The sequence below is a fragment of the Pelophylax lessonae genome, assembly GCF_965119305.1.
Source record: "Pelophylax lessonae genome assembly, chromosome: 4".
Taxonomy (NCBI): domain Eukaryota; kingdom Metazoa; phylum Chordata; class Amphibia; order Anura; family Ranidae; genus Pelophylax; species Pelophylax lessonae.
In genome coordinates this window covers 499385730-499403113 of record NC_138771.1, presented here as the reverse complement: position 1 = coordinate 499403113, position 17384 = coordinate 499385730, and the positions used below count along the sequence as shown (strand labels likewise).

Genomic DNA, 17384 nt, shown 5'->3' with positions numbered 1-17384 from the left:
ATTTTCATGGCCAGGAAACTCCCCAGACCTTAATCCCATTGAGAATTTGTGGTCAATCCTCAAGAGGCGGGTGAACAATAAAAAACCTCACAAATTATAGCAAACTCCAAGCAATGATTAGGCAATAATAGGCTGCCAGTCAGGATGTGGACCAGAAGTTGATTGACAACATGCCAGGATCAACACTGCAAATATTGACTCTTTGCATAAACATTAATTGTCAATAAAAGCCATTGACACTTAGGTCCCTTTCACACTTGTGCAACCTAATAGCCGTGCGATTTTTCCACAATTTTTTTACGCAATTTTGACTGGACTTGAGCAATGCCTATGTCTATGGACTTCACAATGCATCAAAGTTGGACCAAAGTAGTGCAGGGACTTCTTTAAAGTCATTGCAACTTGAAGTCGCACAGATATGAACGGTACTCCTTGGAAGTCACTTGTCATACAACTTTGCAGCCCCAAATCGCAGGACAAATCGCACAAGTGTGAAAGGGGCCTCATGAAATGTTTATAATTATACTTCAGTATACCATAGTAACATCTGACAAAAATATATAAAAACACTGAAGCAGCAGACTTTGTGAAATGTAATATTTGTGTTATTCTCAAAACTTTTGGTGACGGCTGTAAGCTGCAATATATTGCATTTTTGTTCTTGGGTTTAGATACACTTTAAGTTGAATTGTTATTTCCTGACTACAATGTATATTGCATAGTTCACATTATGTTTGGATAACCTTCCCAATATCCTATAACTTCTTCTGCAGAAAATTGTGTGGAGTTTGTTAACAAGACAGAAAACTGGACCCAGAGCAGCAATCAGACAAGCCCAGAGGTGGAATTCTGGGAGTAAGTGAATGAGAAGTTTCCTATATTGTGTGTACTAATAGAAGAAGTAATTTATAGCTGCAGATTTACAAGAACCCTTTACATCATACATACCATTAGTGGGATTTACCCTTTTTATTGAAAGTACTGTAAAAGTTTGAGTTGTCACAAAAACTGAAATTGAGGAGAAATCTTCTTTTGGGGACACCTGCTTTGGTGACAGTTGTCTTAATGCTTGTTCATAACGTTGGGATAACGTTGGGAATTGGGATGCCTTGGGCATCGTTAGCCAACACAGTCCCAACGCAAAAACGAAGCATTTTGCCCTATGTCTTATGGCTACAGTTCACACCAGTAGAACATGTTGCATTTGGAAGCATGCCATCATATTGTAATGCATCGCAATTACATGCATTATTGAAAAAGGGGGAAGGAAGCACTGCAACTTTCCCAATGCAAACTTGTTATTGCACATTTACACCTACTGTGTGGTGTTATGAAGCTCTAAAAGGGAATTTCACCAACACTTGAGAGACTTCCTCCCATCTCCTGCTATGTCTACAGGACATGAAGTAAAGTGATATCTCCCCAATAAAATACAGATGGGAAAAAACCTCACAGGGATTCTAGCACTTCCTTAGGCTTGGTTCACACATATGGAAATGGGATGTGGGTTTCCCCGTATCCGAATCACATGACAGGAGACTGTGACCGGTTCTCAATGGAGCCGATTCACATAGCTCTGGGGTCCGCACTGGAAAAGGGTCCTGTACGTCTATGGGCCCATTTCAGGTGCAAATTCAGGCTAAAATTTGAACCTGATTCGCACTTGAATCGGTGTACAGGGACTCACTTGACCCCTGTTGGGAACCGCGGCCACATTAGGGTGAACCCAGCCTGACTGATTTTAAATTCAAAAGAAGCATTGGCTTCAGATATTATTTATGGTAAATAAACCCTAAAGTAAACCCTAGCTGAATGACATTTTGTTTGCTAAAGCACTGTGTAATATAAATGACTAAAATTTTTTCTTTAAAGAAAATATTTGTTTTCACCTTTTTATTATCCGTTGCTGCATCACAGTGGGAACCAAACTTGTGTTGATGTTGTACAACATGGACCTTGTGTCATTTTTAGGAGACGAACTCTGGGGATCTCAGAGGGTATCCACCATCTCGGGTCTATCCGCTGGGAGCTGGCGCTGTGTCTCCTCCTTGCCTGGATCATCTGTTATTTCTGTATATGGAAGGGAGTCAAATCCTCTGGGAAGGTGAGACCACACTATGTGACCTTTTTCCTAAGCTTGGTACACATTTTATTTTGTTCGACCAAGCAAGCTGAATGAAAAAAAAACTGAGGAGCTGTGGTGGAGGCACTGTATTAACTACATAACGTTAGTACAGTGATCTCCCACTGAGCTATTGTGTTCTGACAGGGGGACTGCCCCCACCCCCACCAGAACACGCCGGTCAGCGCTCGCAGCCATTGGCTGCCAGTGCTGATTATGTGCCAATACATCATCCTCTCATAAGCCACGATCTGTCATCGACTGTGTCCTAATCACTATACCGGCCTGCTGCTAGTGTCATTTGATCGCTGGGACCAATCACAGCAGATCACATGACAGTTGTACACAAGCTGTGATTGGCCAATGTGATCACATGGTACAGACAGGGCCAATACCAGCCCATCTGTATTCTGTACCATGTGATTAGTTCTGGCCAATCACAGCTAATCACAACAAAACAAACTGAACAAATCAGTTTCATTCAGTAAAATGTTTGCTTATCAATGAAATTAATTGCTATAAGCAATCATAATGTGTAAAAAAAAAAAAAAAATTGTGAACTTTTTTTATATTTATTTTCCTAAAAAAATTACAACTTAAAAAACTTGCAATGCCTTTTACTAAATACCTTGGACTGTCTACTTTTCAAAAAGGGGTCATTTGAGGGGCATTTGTACTGTCCTGACATTTTTGGGCCTCAAGAAATTAGATAAGCTGTCAGCACATTAGGGCTGATCCCTTTTCAGATATATATCATAGTTTGTAGACTCCATAACTTTCCTACAGACTAAATAATATACCCTGATTTGGGATATTTTCACCAAAAAAAAGGTAGCAGAACACATTTTGGCCTAAATTTATTAAGAAAGATTATTTATTTTCAAAAAGAAAAACACTTTTTTTTTTTTTTTTCAAAATTTTCACCCAGTGGGGAATAAATACTGCCAAAAGAAAACTCTAGTTGTGTGAACAAAATGATACAAACTTTGTTTAGGTACAGTGTTGCATTACCGCGCATTTGACCTTCAACGTGCAACAGCAGTGAAAGCTGAAAATTGGCCTGGGCAGGAGGGGGGTAAAAGTGCCCGGTATTGAAGTCATTATGGCCAATGGTTTTGAAATGGGATGTCCAAAGCTCATATAGGTGGGATGATCAGGTGTCCACATACTTCTGGTAATATACTGTATATCAACTACAGAATTGATTACAAGATATTTATATCCCAAAAGAATGGTTTCAATGTAGTATTATAGATGTTGGGACTATAACGTACAATGTGTAATTTATATTATAAGATGGCATTTCATTATTCTTTAGAAAGAGATCTTTGATAATAGTTCATCATCACTACGTTTTGACCTTTTGTTTCTGATGTCTGTGGGCAGGTTGTATATTTCACCTCCACCTTTCCCTATCTTATGCTGGTTATCCTGCTTGTTCGAGGGGTTACCCTCCCTGGAGCGTACGATGGGATTATGTTCTATTTATACCCGGATACTTCTCGGCTTAAGGACCCCCAGGTGAGCTGCAAACACATCTCTATATAGAATTTACACCATTTTCAATTTCTTCAGCATGATGCAAATAACAAAATCATTTTTTTTAATAATAACATGATTCTTTGCATTTATATTTATATGTTTATGTGGAAACAGGGCTCATACTTGCTCAGTAAATTCTCGGGATCTGCCCTATACTTTGTAGAGCTTCACAATTATTGTGCTTTACTGCTATTTCTCATGTTACATTTGTATGAATTAAAGGGAAACTCCAGTCAAAAATTAAATTTTTCCTATTAATAATATGTTAAATATCTTTATCTTTGATATTATTCATTTTCTGGCTAGCTGCTTTTTGGCTTAGAAAGTCTTATCTAAACTAGACAAACAGCTTCTTCCTGTTCTTCACCGACAACACTATTTCCCTGTATCTGAATTTGCTAAGCTGTCTTTCACTTCCTGAAAGGTTGTCGGTCTTTCTTAGACAGGCATGCCCAGCCCCACCACCATCCCTCCTATCCTTCACAGAGCTCCTTCTGTCTTCATTGCTTAGTTTAGGCTAGCAGCTTCTCTTGAGAGAGAGGGGGAGAGAGTAAAAAAGAGAGAAGGGGGGGGGGGGGTCACCGACGCAATATATGAAAGAAGTAAGGTACAAAGGAACATTTTTGAAAGTTTAGAAGGATACAGATTCATTGCTATTGCTCATTACATGTGAGTAATGAGTTTTAGGCTCCGTTTCCACTAGTGCATGACAAGTCACAGCTCATTGATTTCAATGGCACCCATTCCCATCTATGAAACTTTGAAAATCAGCGACTTTGAAAATGTGCCTGCATTCGTTTGATGCAACTTTGATCCAGAGAGTGTAAAGTTGGATCAAAGCTGCACTCAAAGTCGCACTCTTAAGAGTGGCACTAGTGCAAACGTAGCCATTAGGCTAGAGTGCAACTTTGGAGTGCTACTTTGATGCGACTCTATACTCTCAGAATCAAAGTTGCCGCAAAAAAGTGCAGGTACCTTTTCAAGGTCACTGATTTTCAAAGTCACATAGATGGGAACGAGTGCCATTGAAATCAATGGGCTGTGACTTGTCATGCGACTTTGTGTGTCCAAAGTCACATGCCAAGTAACATTAGTGGAAATGAAGCTTTAGTCTATGTTTCTACTATTTCGACTTTGATGCAACTGTAGCACTACTCCCAAGGGAGCTGCTAATGACGGGTTCCCCTGGGCTACCATTAGCAACAATAGAACAGTCTAGCATTTTTCCAAGTGTTTTACCTCAGTCAAGAAACAGTCCAGTATCTTGGTTTTTGTGATTTATTCGGAGCTGGGATAGGAGAAGGGTATGAGTGTGATACTCCAACTTAACCGCTTCCAGATCGCCCACTGCAGGCTCTCCTGGGCGAACCGACGTAGCTCTATGTCAGTCGTGCGCCTGCAGCCAGGAGGCAAGCGCGCGCGGCCGCCGCCGGCACGCTCCCGCCCCCTCGTCAGCGGGGAAGCCGATGCATGTGCTCCGATTGCCGCCTGACACTCTGGACCGTTCCCCGCTGAGAGAGAAGGACGGTCAGCTGTTGTAAACATAGCCGACCGTCCTTCTCCCTGGGATGATCACAGAGCTCATGTGATCCTGATATATAGGATCACATGTCTCTATGGTCATCTCAGAAGCCCAACCCCCATACAGTTAGAATCACTCCTCTAGGGTCACATTTAACCCCTTGATCACCTATACTGTTAACCCCTTCCCTGCCAATGGCATTATTACAGTAACAGTGCATATTTTTAGCACTGATTACTATAGTAGTAGTATGTCACTGGTCCCCCCCAAAAGTGTCAAAAATGTCAGTCAGGGGTCCGATCTGTCCGCCACAATGTCGCAGTCCCGTTAAAAATCGCAGATCGCCGCCATTGCTAGTAAAATAAAAAAAAACAATAAAAAGGACATAAATCTTTCCCGTAGTTAGTAAACGCAATAACTTTTGCGCAAACCAATCAAAATACGCTTATTGCGATTTTCTTTACCAAAAATATGTAGCAGAAAACAAATTGGCCTAAAATGATTTTTAAATTTTTTTTTTTTGAGAATGTCATATAGCAGAATGTGAAAAATATATATATTGTTGCTCAAAATTGTTGCTCTTTTTTTGGTTTATAGCGCAAAAAAATAAAAATCGCACAGGTGATCAAATGCCACCAAAAGAAAGCTCTATTTGTGGGGGAAAAAAGGACGTCAATTTTATTTGGGTACAGCATCGCACGACTGCGCAATTGTCCGTTAAAGTAACGCAATGCCGAATCGAAAAATAGGGCCTGGTCATTAAGGGGGAATATCTTCTGGTCTTAAAGTGGTTAAGAGAACTATGCACAATAGGCAGGGACGTCTTGAATAATGCTGGTTAAAGCTGGTTAACACTGAGTAAGTCTGAGTAAGTCTAAGTAACGCTGAGTTACACTGAATTGAGCTAGTCACGGCTAGGCCGCTGTTTCACTTGGCCCTTGACTGTGAAATGAATCCGGTAAGCTTCCTGAGGTAAACTGCATCCTGAGATAAGCTGTACTCTTAGGTAGACTGTACTGATGAACAACTTCCTGGTACCCCCTTTATCCCTTAAATTCAGGGTCAACTACTTGGCACCCCCTTTACTGTTTCACTCCTGTGTGAGCTGGCTCCTTGATCCCCTGACTTCTCTGGAGTGGTCCCCTCTCCTAGTCAGACCCTTAGGCAGATCCCTCAGTACTCCTGATACTGTTTTTCCTAAAGACTTCTGCCTAACAGCTCCACTGGTCAGCACACTGGATCCTCTGCAGCCCAGCTCCACACCTGGTGCCTAGGCCGACTGCCTGAACCACCTTCCTCACACACAGCAGGAGGAGAGAAAGCCGTCCACCTCCTCCTGGGACTTTGCTCCCGCCAAAAGACACCCTGTTACATTCTCCCTCTGTATTTATCGGCAATCCCAGGATGCATTGCAGCAATGCCCTCCCACTGAGACTACCATAAAACACGATGTGTCACTGGCTGGGTTTCCTCCACTGTCCAACAAGCTCCCTCATTGGACACAGTGGGGACACTCCCTCAGACCCAGTGAATCACACCTAGAAACACATGACAGGCAGGCTAACAGATCAGGCTCTCTTGATAAGCACAAAGAGCCACTCTCTGTGTTAGCTACACACACAACTTTGATCCAACTTTTCACTCTCTGGATCAAAGTTGCATCAAAAGTTGCATCAAAACAGTCCACCTACCTTTTTTTAAGTCACATAGATGGGAACGGATGTAATTGAAATCAATGGGCTGTGACATGTCGCACTAGTGGGAAAACGTAGACTTAGTGTGGTTGCCTGTACTATGATCATTGTAGACTGTAAGCTGAGACCCCCAAGCACTTCTAGCTACACTGACAGTTCTCCCCCCTGTGTCCAGCTCCCTTCTCCAATGGTAGTCTTCATTCAAAGCCCAGCACAGCTATACTGTATATGTGCACTGCATCTTCCAGCTCCCCCATGTCCTGTGTGGATGGCTCTTTTTTTATTTCTTAATTTTCTTATGAATTAGGATGTACAATGCATCCTTGCTGATGAGAGAACACTGGGCGGGAACCTATGATCAGCTCCTCCCATTCAGTATACGCCCACTGGCTACACAGGAACAGTGTCCCTCCCTGGAAGTGATGTCACTAGCTTTCAGTAACCACACCCACTTCCTGCTCTTGGACTAAACAGGAAGAGTAATGAAGTCATGTGACAGCACTGAATACTGCAAAATAAAGGTAGAAAAACTGTAATTTTTTCATTTTGACACATAAGGCTGAACTCAGCTTACATTAATGATTGCAGGGGAGAATTGAAGGTATTAGGCTGTACTTACACTTTAACTGACTCATTGAAAATAATGCAGCCATCAAGTGGCTGATATCTGATCTCAACAGCTGTTGGGAAGGAGAGTGCTCTGATTAAATTCTGCTTTATGCAATAACATACAACCATAGACCCAGTCTGTCCAGGCAATATGGTCGACTGTTGACTTGGCACTAGCCACAGGCAGGTTAACTCTTCAATAAGATAATATGAAGCTGCATACAATGCAACTCTACTTCAGATAATTGGAGCATAGCGGATGTTTTTCCATTTTTTGGGGGGGGGTAAAAAGACAATGAATTTCTTAAGTGCTGTGTCTGCGAAGAACTAACACTGACTGAGAGAACATGAAAGAAATAGAGAGGGTCTAGCTAGGACTGAGCGTACACTAAACAGTAGAGGAGGACAGAAGGAGATACCAAATTACAGAGTAAACATACAGTACACCCCTCACATTTTTGTAAATATTTTAATATATTATTTCATGTGACAACACTGAAGAAATTACACTTTGCTACAATGTAAAGTAGTGAGTGTACAGGGTGCCATTTTGCCATTATCTTAATCAAGCCTCAGAGTATTATATGGTGGAGCACACAAGGAAAGGTTGTATATTGGAGAAGAGTTTTGTGAGATCACGCTGCACTTGTTCATTGCAAGTTTACTGTGGATTATTATGGTGTATGAAAAGTACAGCTTTGCACTTGATTTATATGGATTTTGTTTTGAACTGTATCAGGTTACTACTGTCTGATGTATGCTGGCATCTAGTGGCAATTTTGGGCCACTACATACAGTATCTCACAAAAGTGAGTACACCCCTCACATTTTTGTATATATTTTATTATATCTTTTCATGTGACAACACTGAAGAAATTACACTTTGCTACAATGTAAAGTAGTGACTGTACAGCTTGTATAGCAGTGTAAATGTGCTGTCCCTGCAAAAAAAACTCAACACACAGCCATTTATTTCTAAACCGCTGACAACAAAAGTGTGTACACCCCTAAGTGAACATGTCCAAATTGGGCCCATTTAGTAATTTTCCCTCCCCGGTGTCATGTGACTCGTTAGTGTTAGAAGGTCTCGGGTGTGAATGGAGAGCAGGTGTGTTAAATTTTGTGTTATATACAAAATTGGGCCCAAAGTGTCAATTTTTTGAGTTGCCACCAATATGTTCCAGCACAGCCTGAACCCTCTTGGGTATGGAGTTCACCATAGCTTCACAGGTTGCCACTGGAGTGCTCTTCCACTCCTCCATGACGACATCCATGATGGATGTTAGAGACCTTGCGCTCTTCCACCTTCCGTTTCAGGATGCCCCACAGATGCTCAATAGGGTTTAGGTCTGGAGACATGCTTGGCCAGTCCATCACCTTTACCCTCAGCCTTTTTAGCAAGGTCGTAGTCGTTTTTGGAGGTGTGTTTGGGGTTATTATCATGTTGGAATACTGCCCTGCGGCCCAGTCTCCGAAGGGAGGGGATCATGCTCTGCTTCAGTATGTCACAGTACATGTTGACATTCATGGTTCCCTCAATGAACCATAGCTCCCCAGTGCCGGAAGCACTCATGCAGCCACAGACCATGACACTCCCACCACCATGCTTGACTGTATGCAAGACACACTTTTCTTTGTACTCCTCACCTGGTTGCCATCACACACGCTTGTCACCATCTGAACCAAATACGTTTATCTTGGTGTCACCAGGCCACTGGTCTTGGTTCCAGTAATCCATGTCCTTAGTCTGCTTGTCTTCAGCAAACTGTTTGCAGGCTTTCTTGTGCGTCATCTTTAGAAAAGGCTTCCTTCTGGCATGACAGCCATGCAGACCAGATTGATGCAGTGTGCGGCGTATGGTCTGAGCACTGACAGATGACCCCCCACCCCTTCAACCTCTGCAGCAATGCTCACAGAACTCATACGTCTATTTCCAAAAGACAACCTCTGGATATGACGCTAAGCATGTGCACTCAATGGCTTTGGTTGTTCTGAGTGGAACCTGTCCTGTTAAACCGCTGTATGGTCTTGGCCACCGTGCTGCAGCTCAGTTTCAGGGTCTTGGCATTCTTCTTATAGCCTAGGCCATCTTTAAGTAGAGCAACGATTATTTTTTTGGATCCTCAGAGAGTTCTTTGCCATGAGGTGCCATGTTGAACTTTCAGTGACCAGTATGAGAGAGTGAGAGCGATTACACCAAATTTGACACACCTGTTCCCCATTCACTCCTGAGACCTTCTAACACAAACGAGTCACATGACACCAGGGAGGGAAAATAGCTAATTGGGCCCAATTTGGACATGTTCACTTAGGGGTGTATTCACTTTTGTTGCCAGCAATTTAGACATTAATGGCTGTGTGTTGAGTTATTTTGAGGGGACAGCACATTTACACTGTTATACAAGCTGTACACTCACTACTTTACATTGTAGCAAAGTGTCATTTCTTCAGTGTTGTCACATGAAAAGATATAATAAAATATTTACAAAAATGTGAGGGGTATACTCACTTTTGTTAGATACTGTATGCAGTGGCTCAAAATTGCCACTAGATGCCAGCATACATCAGACAGTAGTAACCTGATACAGTTCAAAACAAAAATCTGTAATAATCAAGTTCAAAGCTGTACTTTTCATACACAATAATAATCCACAGTGGACTTGCAATCAACAAGTGCAGCGTGATCTTACAAAACTCTTCTCCAATATACCACCTTCCCTTGTGTGCTCCACCATATAACACTCTGAGGCTTGATTAACCACTTAAGCCCCGGAAGATTTTACCCCCTTCCTGACCAGGGGGTATTTTGGGATTTGGCACTGCGTGACTTTAACGGACAATTGCGCGGTCGTGCGACGCTGTACCTAAACGAATTTGACATCCTTTTTTTCCCACAAATAGAGCTTTCTTTTGGTGGTATTTGATCACCTGTGCGATTTTTTGATCATGCGCTATAATCAAAAAAAGAGCGACAATTTTGCAAAAATAACAATATTTTTCACATTTTTTTTATATGAAATTCCCCCCCAAAAAATGTAAAAATCAAAATTTTTTTAAACTTTTTGGCCAATTTTTTTCTGCTACCTATGTTTGGTAAAAAAAATCAAAATAAGCGTATTTTGATTGGTTTGCGCAAAAGTTATTGCGTTTACTAACTAAGGGAAAGATTCCAGAGCGGCATCCCTTGAGGCTGGTTACCTGGCCTCGCAGGATAGGGGTACCTATGCTGACATGCAGTTGGCCTATAGGGAGGTGGCGCTGATCCGTGCTGAGTCCTGTCATCGGTTCCTCCTCTCCCAGTCCCAGCGTGTGTTTGAACAGGGGGAGAGGTCCGGTAGGCTGTTGGCGTGGCTGGCGACGGAGCGCTCTGGGACTGTGGGCATTGCCAATATCAGGGCTGGGGGTGGGACTCTCCTATCCGATCCGTGTCTGATTAACGCTCGGTTTGCGGAATATTATGCTCAGCTGTATGAATCTAAAGTCACTTACTCCCCCCCTGAATTATCGGCGTACTTGGATGGCATAGACTTCCCCTCACTCCCCCCGCCAAGGTTCAGCTTCTTGATGCCCCCATCTCTTTGACGGAGGTTCAAAAGGCTATCAAGTCCCTACCGGATGGAAAGACCCCTGGGCCTGATGGGCTCCCTACAGAATTTTATAAGACAAATTTGGATGTGGTTGACTCTCACCTTCACGAAACGCTTAGTAATGCCCTGGAGGCGGGTGCTCTGCCGCCCTCTATGTCGGAGGCTGTTGTGGTTGTCCTGCCTAAGCCCGGGAAGGATCCCAAATTATGCGCCTCTTACCGGCCTATTTCACTTTTGAATGTGGATGCAAAAATCCTTACTAAAATATTGGCCAACCGCCTGAACTCAGTGATACTGTCTCTGGTGCACGGCGACCAAACGGGCTTTATGCCGGGTAAGGGCACGGACATAAACATTCGCCGCCTACATACTAACATGGCACACGGGGTGGCTAGCGGTTCCCGGGGGGCAGTGGCCTCTCTTGATGCCAAGAAGGCTTTTGATTCCATGGAATGGGAGTACCTGTGGCAAGTGCTGTCCCGATTTGGTATTGGACCACGCTTTATTGCCTGGGTTCGCCTTTTGTATGAGGCCCCTGTCGCCCAGGTCCGCACTAATGGCCTTCTGTCCCCGTCTTTTCGGCTATACAGGGGTACTAGGCAGGGATGCCCGCTCTCCCCGGGCCTTTTTGCCTTGGCTATTGAGCCTCTTGCCATTCTACTGCGGGCGTCGGACGCAGTGGGGGGATTGATGGTCGGCCCTGTGGTCGAGTGGATCTCCCTCTACGCAGAAGACACTCTGTTGTATTTGAATGACACCTCTGATTCCCTGGTGGCGGCTTTGCGCATAATAGATATCCACGGCGGGTACTCCGGGGTGTGTATTAACTGGTCCAAATCTAGCTTGCTTCCTATTGACGCTGCAGCGCTCCCTACCTCTCCTCCTGTGGCCCCGCTAGAGTGGGTTTCCCATTTTCGTTACTTGGGGGTCATCGTAAAATTGGACCTCTCCTGTTACCTGGCAGATAATATGGAGCCGGTGTTTCGGCAGCTGACCGGAAAGTGTCAGGTGTGGAGGACGCTCCCCCTGACGCCTGTGGGACGTATCAATTTGCTAAAAATGACCTTTCTCCCCAAATTTCTATGTCTTTAGAAATACCCCGGTGCCCATACCGGCGTCTTTCTTTCGCCATCTGGACAGTGTTATTTCTTCCTTCGTATGGGCGGGGTCGGTTCCGCATATATCTAAGCGGAAGTTACAGTTGCCTCTATCTTCAGGGGGACTGGCCCTGCCATGCTTTAAGAAGTACTACTGGGCTGCGGTGCAGGTCTATGTTCGCTGGTGTTTTACTCAAACTAGGTCCAACCCGGCGGTCAACCTTGAGGCGGTGATTTTGGGCTCTTATGCGGCGCTGACTAACCTGGTGTATAGGGGGGTGGGAGCCGCCCCTCAGGTGACGCTTCCTATGCGGACGGTGGTGCGGGTGTGGGAACATATGTTGGGGGCCACGGGCGATGCTGGAACAATTTCCCCCTATACTCCCCTGTGGGGTAATCCCAGGCTGCCTCACTTTCGCTCCATTCCCGATCCGGCTGTTTGGGCGCAATATGGGGTGACTATGCTACAACACATAATGCCCTTGGGTTCTCTGCTAACCTTCCAAGCCTTACGTGCTAAATTTCATCTCCCGTCACATATGTTGTTTAGGTTCCTACAGCTTAGGCATGCTGCACAGGCTCAGTTCCCGACCGAGAGGTTCTTGACCACGCGTAATGCTGATAAACTACTGTCTTCTATTTATCTTCGACTTACTTGCGGTCGGCTGGCACATGACCCCCTCCTGCTCCGACAGTGGCAGCAGGATATTCCTGAGCTGTTGGAGGATGACTGGGATCAGTGTATTCCCCATTATATACCCATGGTAATCTCGGCTAGAGATAGGTTCATTCAATTGAAGTTTTTGCACAGGGCATACTACACCCCGCAACGTTTGGCTCGGATGTACAGCACCCACTCTGACTTGTCCACTAAGGTGGGCACCTTTTTCCATGTCACATGGGATTGCCAGCTCCTTCAGGATTATTGGAAGGGTGTCGTCCGGGAGCTCAGTGCGGTACTGCAATTGCCGGTGCCCTTGGATCCTAGGGTACTCCTTTTGGGTATGGGAGAACTGGGGACACAGGCGAAATATTCTAAGCTCTAAAAAACAATAAGGTGTAACCACCCTTCTCCTGCGCTTGGTATCCAGGTCCCTTGGCCACACACTTCACGGGACTGACAACTGGCTTCTCAGATGGCTAGGATCTTGCTGCCCTTGTCGGACTGGGGTAGTCCACCAATACTAGAAGCAAAAAGAACAAAAAAGGGCGCACCGACCTAGCGCATTATCCTCAATAAAAGGCTTTATTTAAATAACATAAAAAATGGCTACTCACAGACGTAGATAAAAGTAAAGCATATCAAGCTGGATTGCTCGAAAGTCCGTGTTTTAGTCCATATGGTTGTCCATGATGAGATGACTGACGCGTTTCGAGGCCTAGCCTCTTCCTCAGAGCCACTGTGTCATGACTACCTCTCTGGTTTCTATTTAAACCAGAGAGGTAGTCATGACACAGTGGCTCTGAGGAAGAGGCTAGGCCTCGAAACGCGTCAGTCATCTCATCATGGACAACCATATGGACTAAAACACGGACTTTCGAGCAATCCAGCTTGATATGCTTTACTTTTATCTACGTCTGTGAGTAGCCATTTTTTATGTTATTTAAATAAAGCCTTTTATTGAGGATAATGCGCTAGGTCGGTGCGCCCTTTTTTGTTCTTTTTGCTTCTTGAAATATTCTAAGCTTCTGTTATTTTTTCTCTGTTTTTATGCCCGGAAGGCACTGCTGCAAAAGTGGCGGGGTGCTGGCCCCCCCACGGTTGCACAGTGGAAAGCGTTGGTGGATGCGGCTCTGCCTCTTTACAAGTTGACCTATATGGGGCGTCAATGCCCTAAAAAATTTGGGAAAATATGGGATGTTTGGATTGCCGCTAGACCCCTGCAGATTTAATCAAGATCTGTTGGCTGCAGTTTCGGGGGGCCTAGTGGTAAGGTTGCTACTGTTTGGCTGCTGGTCGGGGGGTGCTGGGGGGGGCGCTATTGTCTCTCGGCTCCCCCCCCCCCCGACTCGGCCTTCTGGGACTCCCCCTGCCGCTTCCCCCCCCCCCATGGGGACCTGGGGTTCTCGGGGGGGCTGTGGCTAATTGAGGCCCTGTTTGATATTACTGTATTCCTGGATGATGGCTTGTATCTTTGTTGCTTCACTGCAATACCTGTCACAGATATGCACATACTCTCTTTGAATGTTACATTCCTTGCTTTTATTCCTTTTGTATCCATACCTTGTTGGCACTGTTAACTTTTTTGTTTGATTAATATCAATAAAACGTTTCTGTTAAAAAAAAAAAAAACTAAGGGAAAGATTTTTGTCATTTTTGTTGTTTTTTTTTTAATGAGTAATGGCGGCGATCTGCGATTTTTTTTTGCGGGACTGCGACATTGCGGCAGACAGATCGGACCCTTGACTGACATTTTTGACACTTTTGGGGGTACCAGTGGCATTACTACAATAATCAGTGCTATACATATGCACTGTTACTGTAAAAATGACACTGGCAGGGAAGGGGTTAACTTTATTAGAGATGCAGTGACTATGTGTGTCCCTAGGGGCGTGCTTCTAACTGCTAACTGTGCAGGGATGTGACTGTGTGTGTGTAACAGCACAGATCAACGGTCCTACATAGCAGGACCATTAGATCAGTGCTTTTACACAGGGAAGAATGACAGGCGGCTTTGTTTACATTAGCCGCCTGCCTTTCTCCCTTAACAGCGGGCGATCGCGAGTGACCGGTGGACATCGGGTCCGCCGATCACACGCACGGAGGTGTCCGTGAATGAGCCGAGGCAGGAGCACGCCTCCGGCGTCGCGCGCTTGCCCGCTATTGGCTCCCAGGCTAGTGACGTACCGGTACGTCACTTTGCCTGGCCGGGGCTGACCGCCGCAGTATATGTACTTGTGGCGGTCGGCAACCGGTTAAGATAATGGCACTCTGCAGCTCACATCTCTACCCCTCCTTGAGACACAGAGCAACATGAAAAGAAATATAAAAAATAGCAAGCATGTTTCCAATAGCGTGAAATCTGAATGCAAAAGTTTTATTAACAGCTTCCGGACCGCCCGCCGCCATTTACTGCGGCAGGCTGGCCCTCCTGCACGAACAGATGTAGCCCTACGTCGGTTGCACGCTTAGTGCTGGGGGGCACGCGCCGCCACCGGCACGCTCCTGCCCCCACTAGGCTGTGGGTATGCCGATTCCCGGGACTGGCGGCCGTGATTGCCGCCGGGAACCCGCGATTGCTCCGCGCTGATAGAGAAGAACAGTCAGCTGTTGTAAACACAGCCGACCGTTCTTCTCCCTGCAATGACCATAGAGCCTCTGTGATCCTTCTATATAGGATCACAGGTCTCTATGGTAATTTCACAAGCCACTCTCCCCACAGTTAGTAAACACTCCCTTAGGCTCACATTTAACCCTTTGATCACTCACTAGGTTAACCCCTTCCCTGCATATTTTTAGCACTGATTACTGTATTAATGTCACTGGTCCCCCCAAAAATGTCAAAAATGTCAGTTAGGGGTCTGATCTGTCCGCCGCAATCCCGCTAAAAATCTACTAGTAGAAAAAAAAAAAACAATAAAAATGACATAAATCTTTCCCGTAGTTAGTAGACGCAATAACTTTTGCGCAAACCAATCAAAATACGCTTATTATTATTATTTTTTTAACAAATATGTAGCAGAATACAAATTGGCCTAAAAGGATTAAAATTTTCGATTTTTACATTTTTTGGGGGGAATGTTATATAGCAGAATGTGAAAAATATTGTTTTTCAAAATTGTCGCTATTTTTTGTTTATAGCGCAAAAAAATAAAAATCGCACAGGTGATCAAATACCACCAAAAGAAAGCTCTATTTGTGGGGAAAAAAAGGACATCAGTTTTATTTCTATATATCATAGGTAAAAAGGCGCTGGTAATCTTAATATATCACGTGTTATAAAAATTAATAGGTGATTTAAAGTGTAATATATGTGATTAAAAATTGCTACAAATATATATATGATCTACTATTGGTGCAATTAGCAAAGAAAAGTGCATACCAGTGCAATTTCAATTCAGAAGTGTTTGTGCTTCTCAAAGTAAATTAATCCACAAAGGTGTGGATCAGTGAACCAATAAATAGATATATAAAGAATTCCATACAAAAATCACATAAGAATATATAAAAATATAAATATATAAATGTGCTCCAAGTAGTGTTTAAAAGTCCAGGCAATAGCATGCAATCAAAATTGTGCTTGATGGATTCTTATTAATCCCTTCACAGTGCTCCAGGTGCTGGGATGTGACAACCGTCAATTAAAGCCCCGTACACACGTACCGATGGTCGGCATACAAATGTTCCTCTTTTCTCCCCGGGATGTCGGTGTCTGCTGAAAAGTGCAAAGACAGCACAAGGACAGCACAAGAATTTTGTCCGCCGACTGCAGAAGTGATGTCATGTAATGGTTAACTTTCCCTGTGTTTTCTATTTTCTGAGCATGCCCAGTCTTGCAAATCTGCGGTCTGTCGGCCGAATTGTGTACTGACAGGCGAACAATCGTCCGTTCTGGTGTCGGCATACAAATATTTTCATGTTTGCAAGAAAGACTTTTGTCCGCGGATTGTGCGCAGACATCTGTCGGAGGCACCATACTCAAGGCCCGTACACACGTACCGATCGTCGGCATACAAACGTCGGTGGACGAAGGATCTGCCGATTGTACGCGTGTTAGTATGGTGCCTCCGACAGATGTCTGCGCACAATCCGCGGACAAAAGTCTTTCTTGCAAACATTAAAATATTTGTATGCCGACACCAGAACGGACGATTGTTCGACTGTCAGTACACAATTCGGCCGACAGACCGCAGATTTGCAAGACTGGGCATGCTCAGAAAATAGAAAACACAGGGAAAGTTAACCATTACATGACATCACTTCTGCAGTCGGCGGACAAAATTCTTGTGCTGTCCTTGTGCTGTCTTTGCACTTTTCAGCAGACACCGACATCCCGGGGAGAAAAGAGGAACATTTGTATGCCGACCATCGGTACGTGTGTACGGGCCTTCACACGCGTACAATCGGCAGATCCTTCGTCCACCGACGTTTGTATGCCGACGATCGGTACGTGTGTACGGGCCTTAAGAAGTGCTTGTGCTTCTCAAAGTAAATTAATCCACAAAGGTGTGGATCAGTGAACCAATAAATAAATATATAAAGAATTCCAT

General features: G+C 44.3%; 1 protein-coding gene across 2 annotated transcripts in view; it reads left to right on the top strand.

Annotated features, from left to right (window-relative positions):
* LOC309553436 (sodium- and chloride-dependent betaine transporter-like) overlaps positions 1-17384 on the top strand; it is a 146372-nt gene that overhangs the window by 112784 nt on the left and 16204 nt on the right. For both annotated transcript variants that reach the window (XM_082254634.1, XM_082254633.1), the window contains 3 exons: positions 774-855; positions 1972-2104; positions 3509-3643. In XM_082254634.1, coding sequence (XP_082110760.1) covers positions 774-855; positions 1972-2104; positions 3509-3643 — 350 coding nt within the window. The remainder of the gene's footprint in view (positions 1-773; positions 856-1971; positions 2105-3508; positions 3644-17384) is intronic.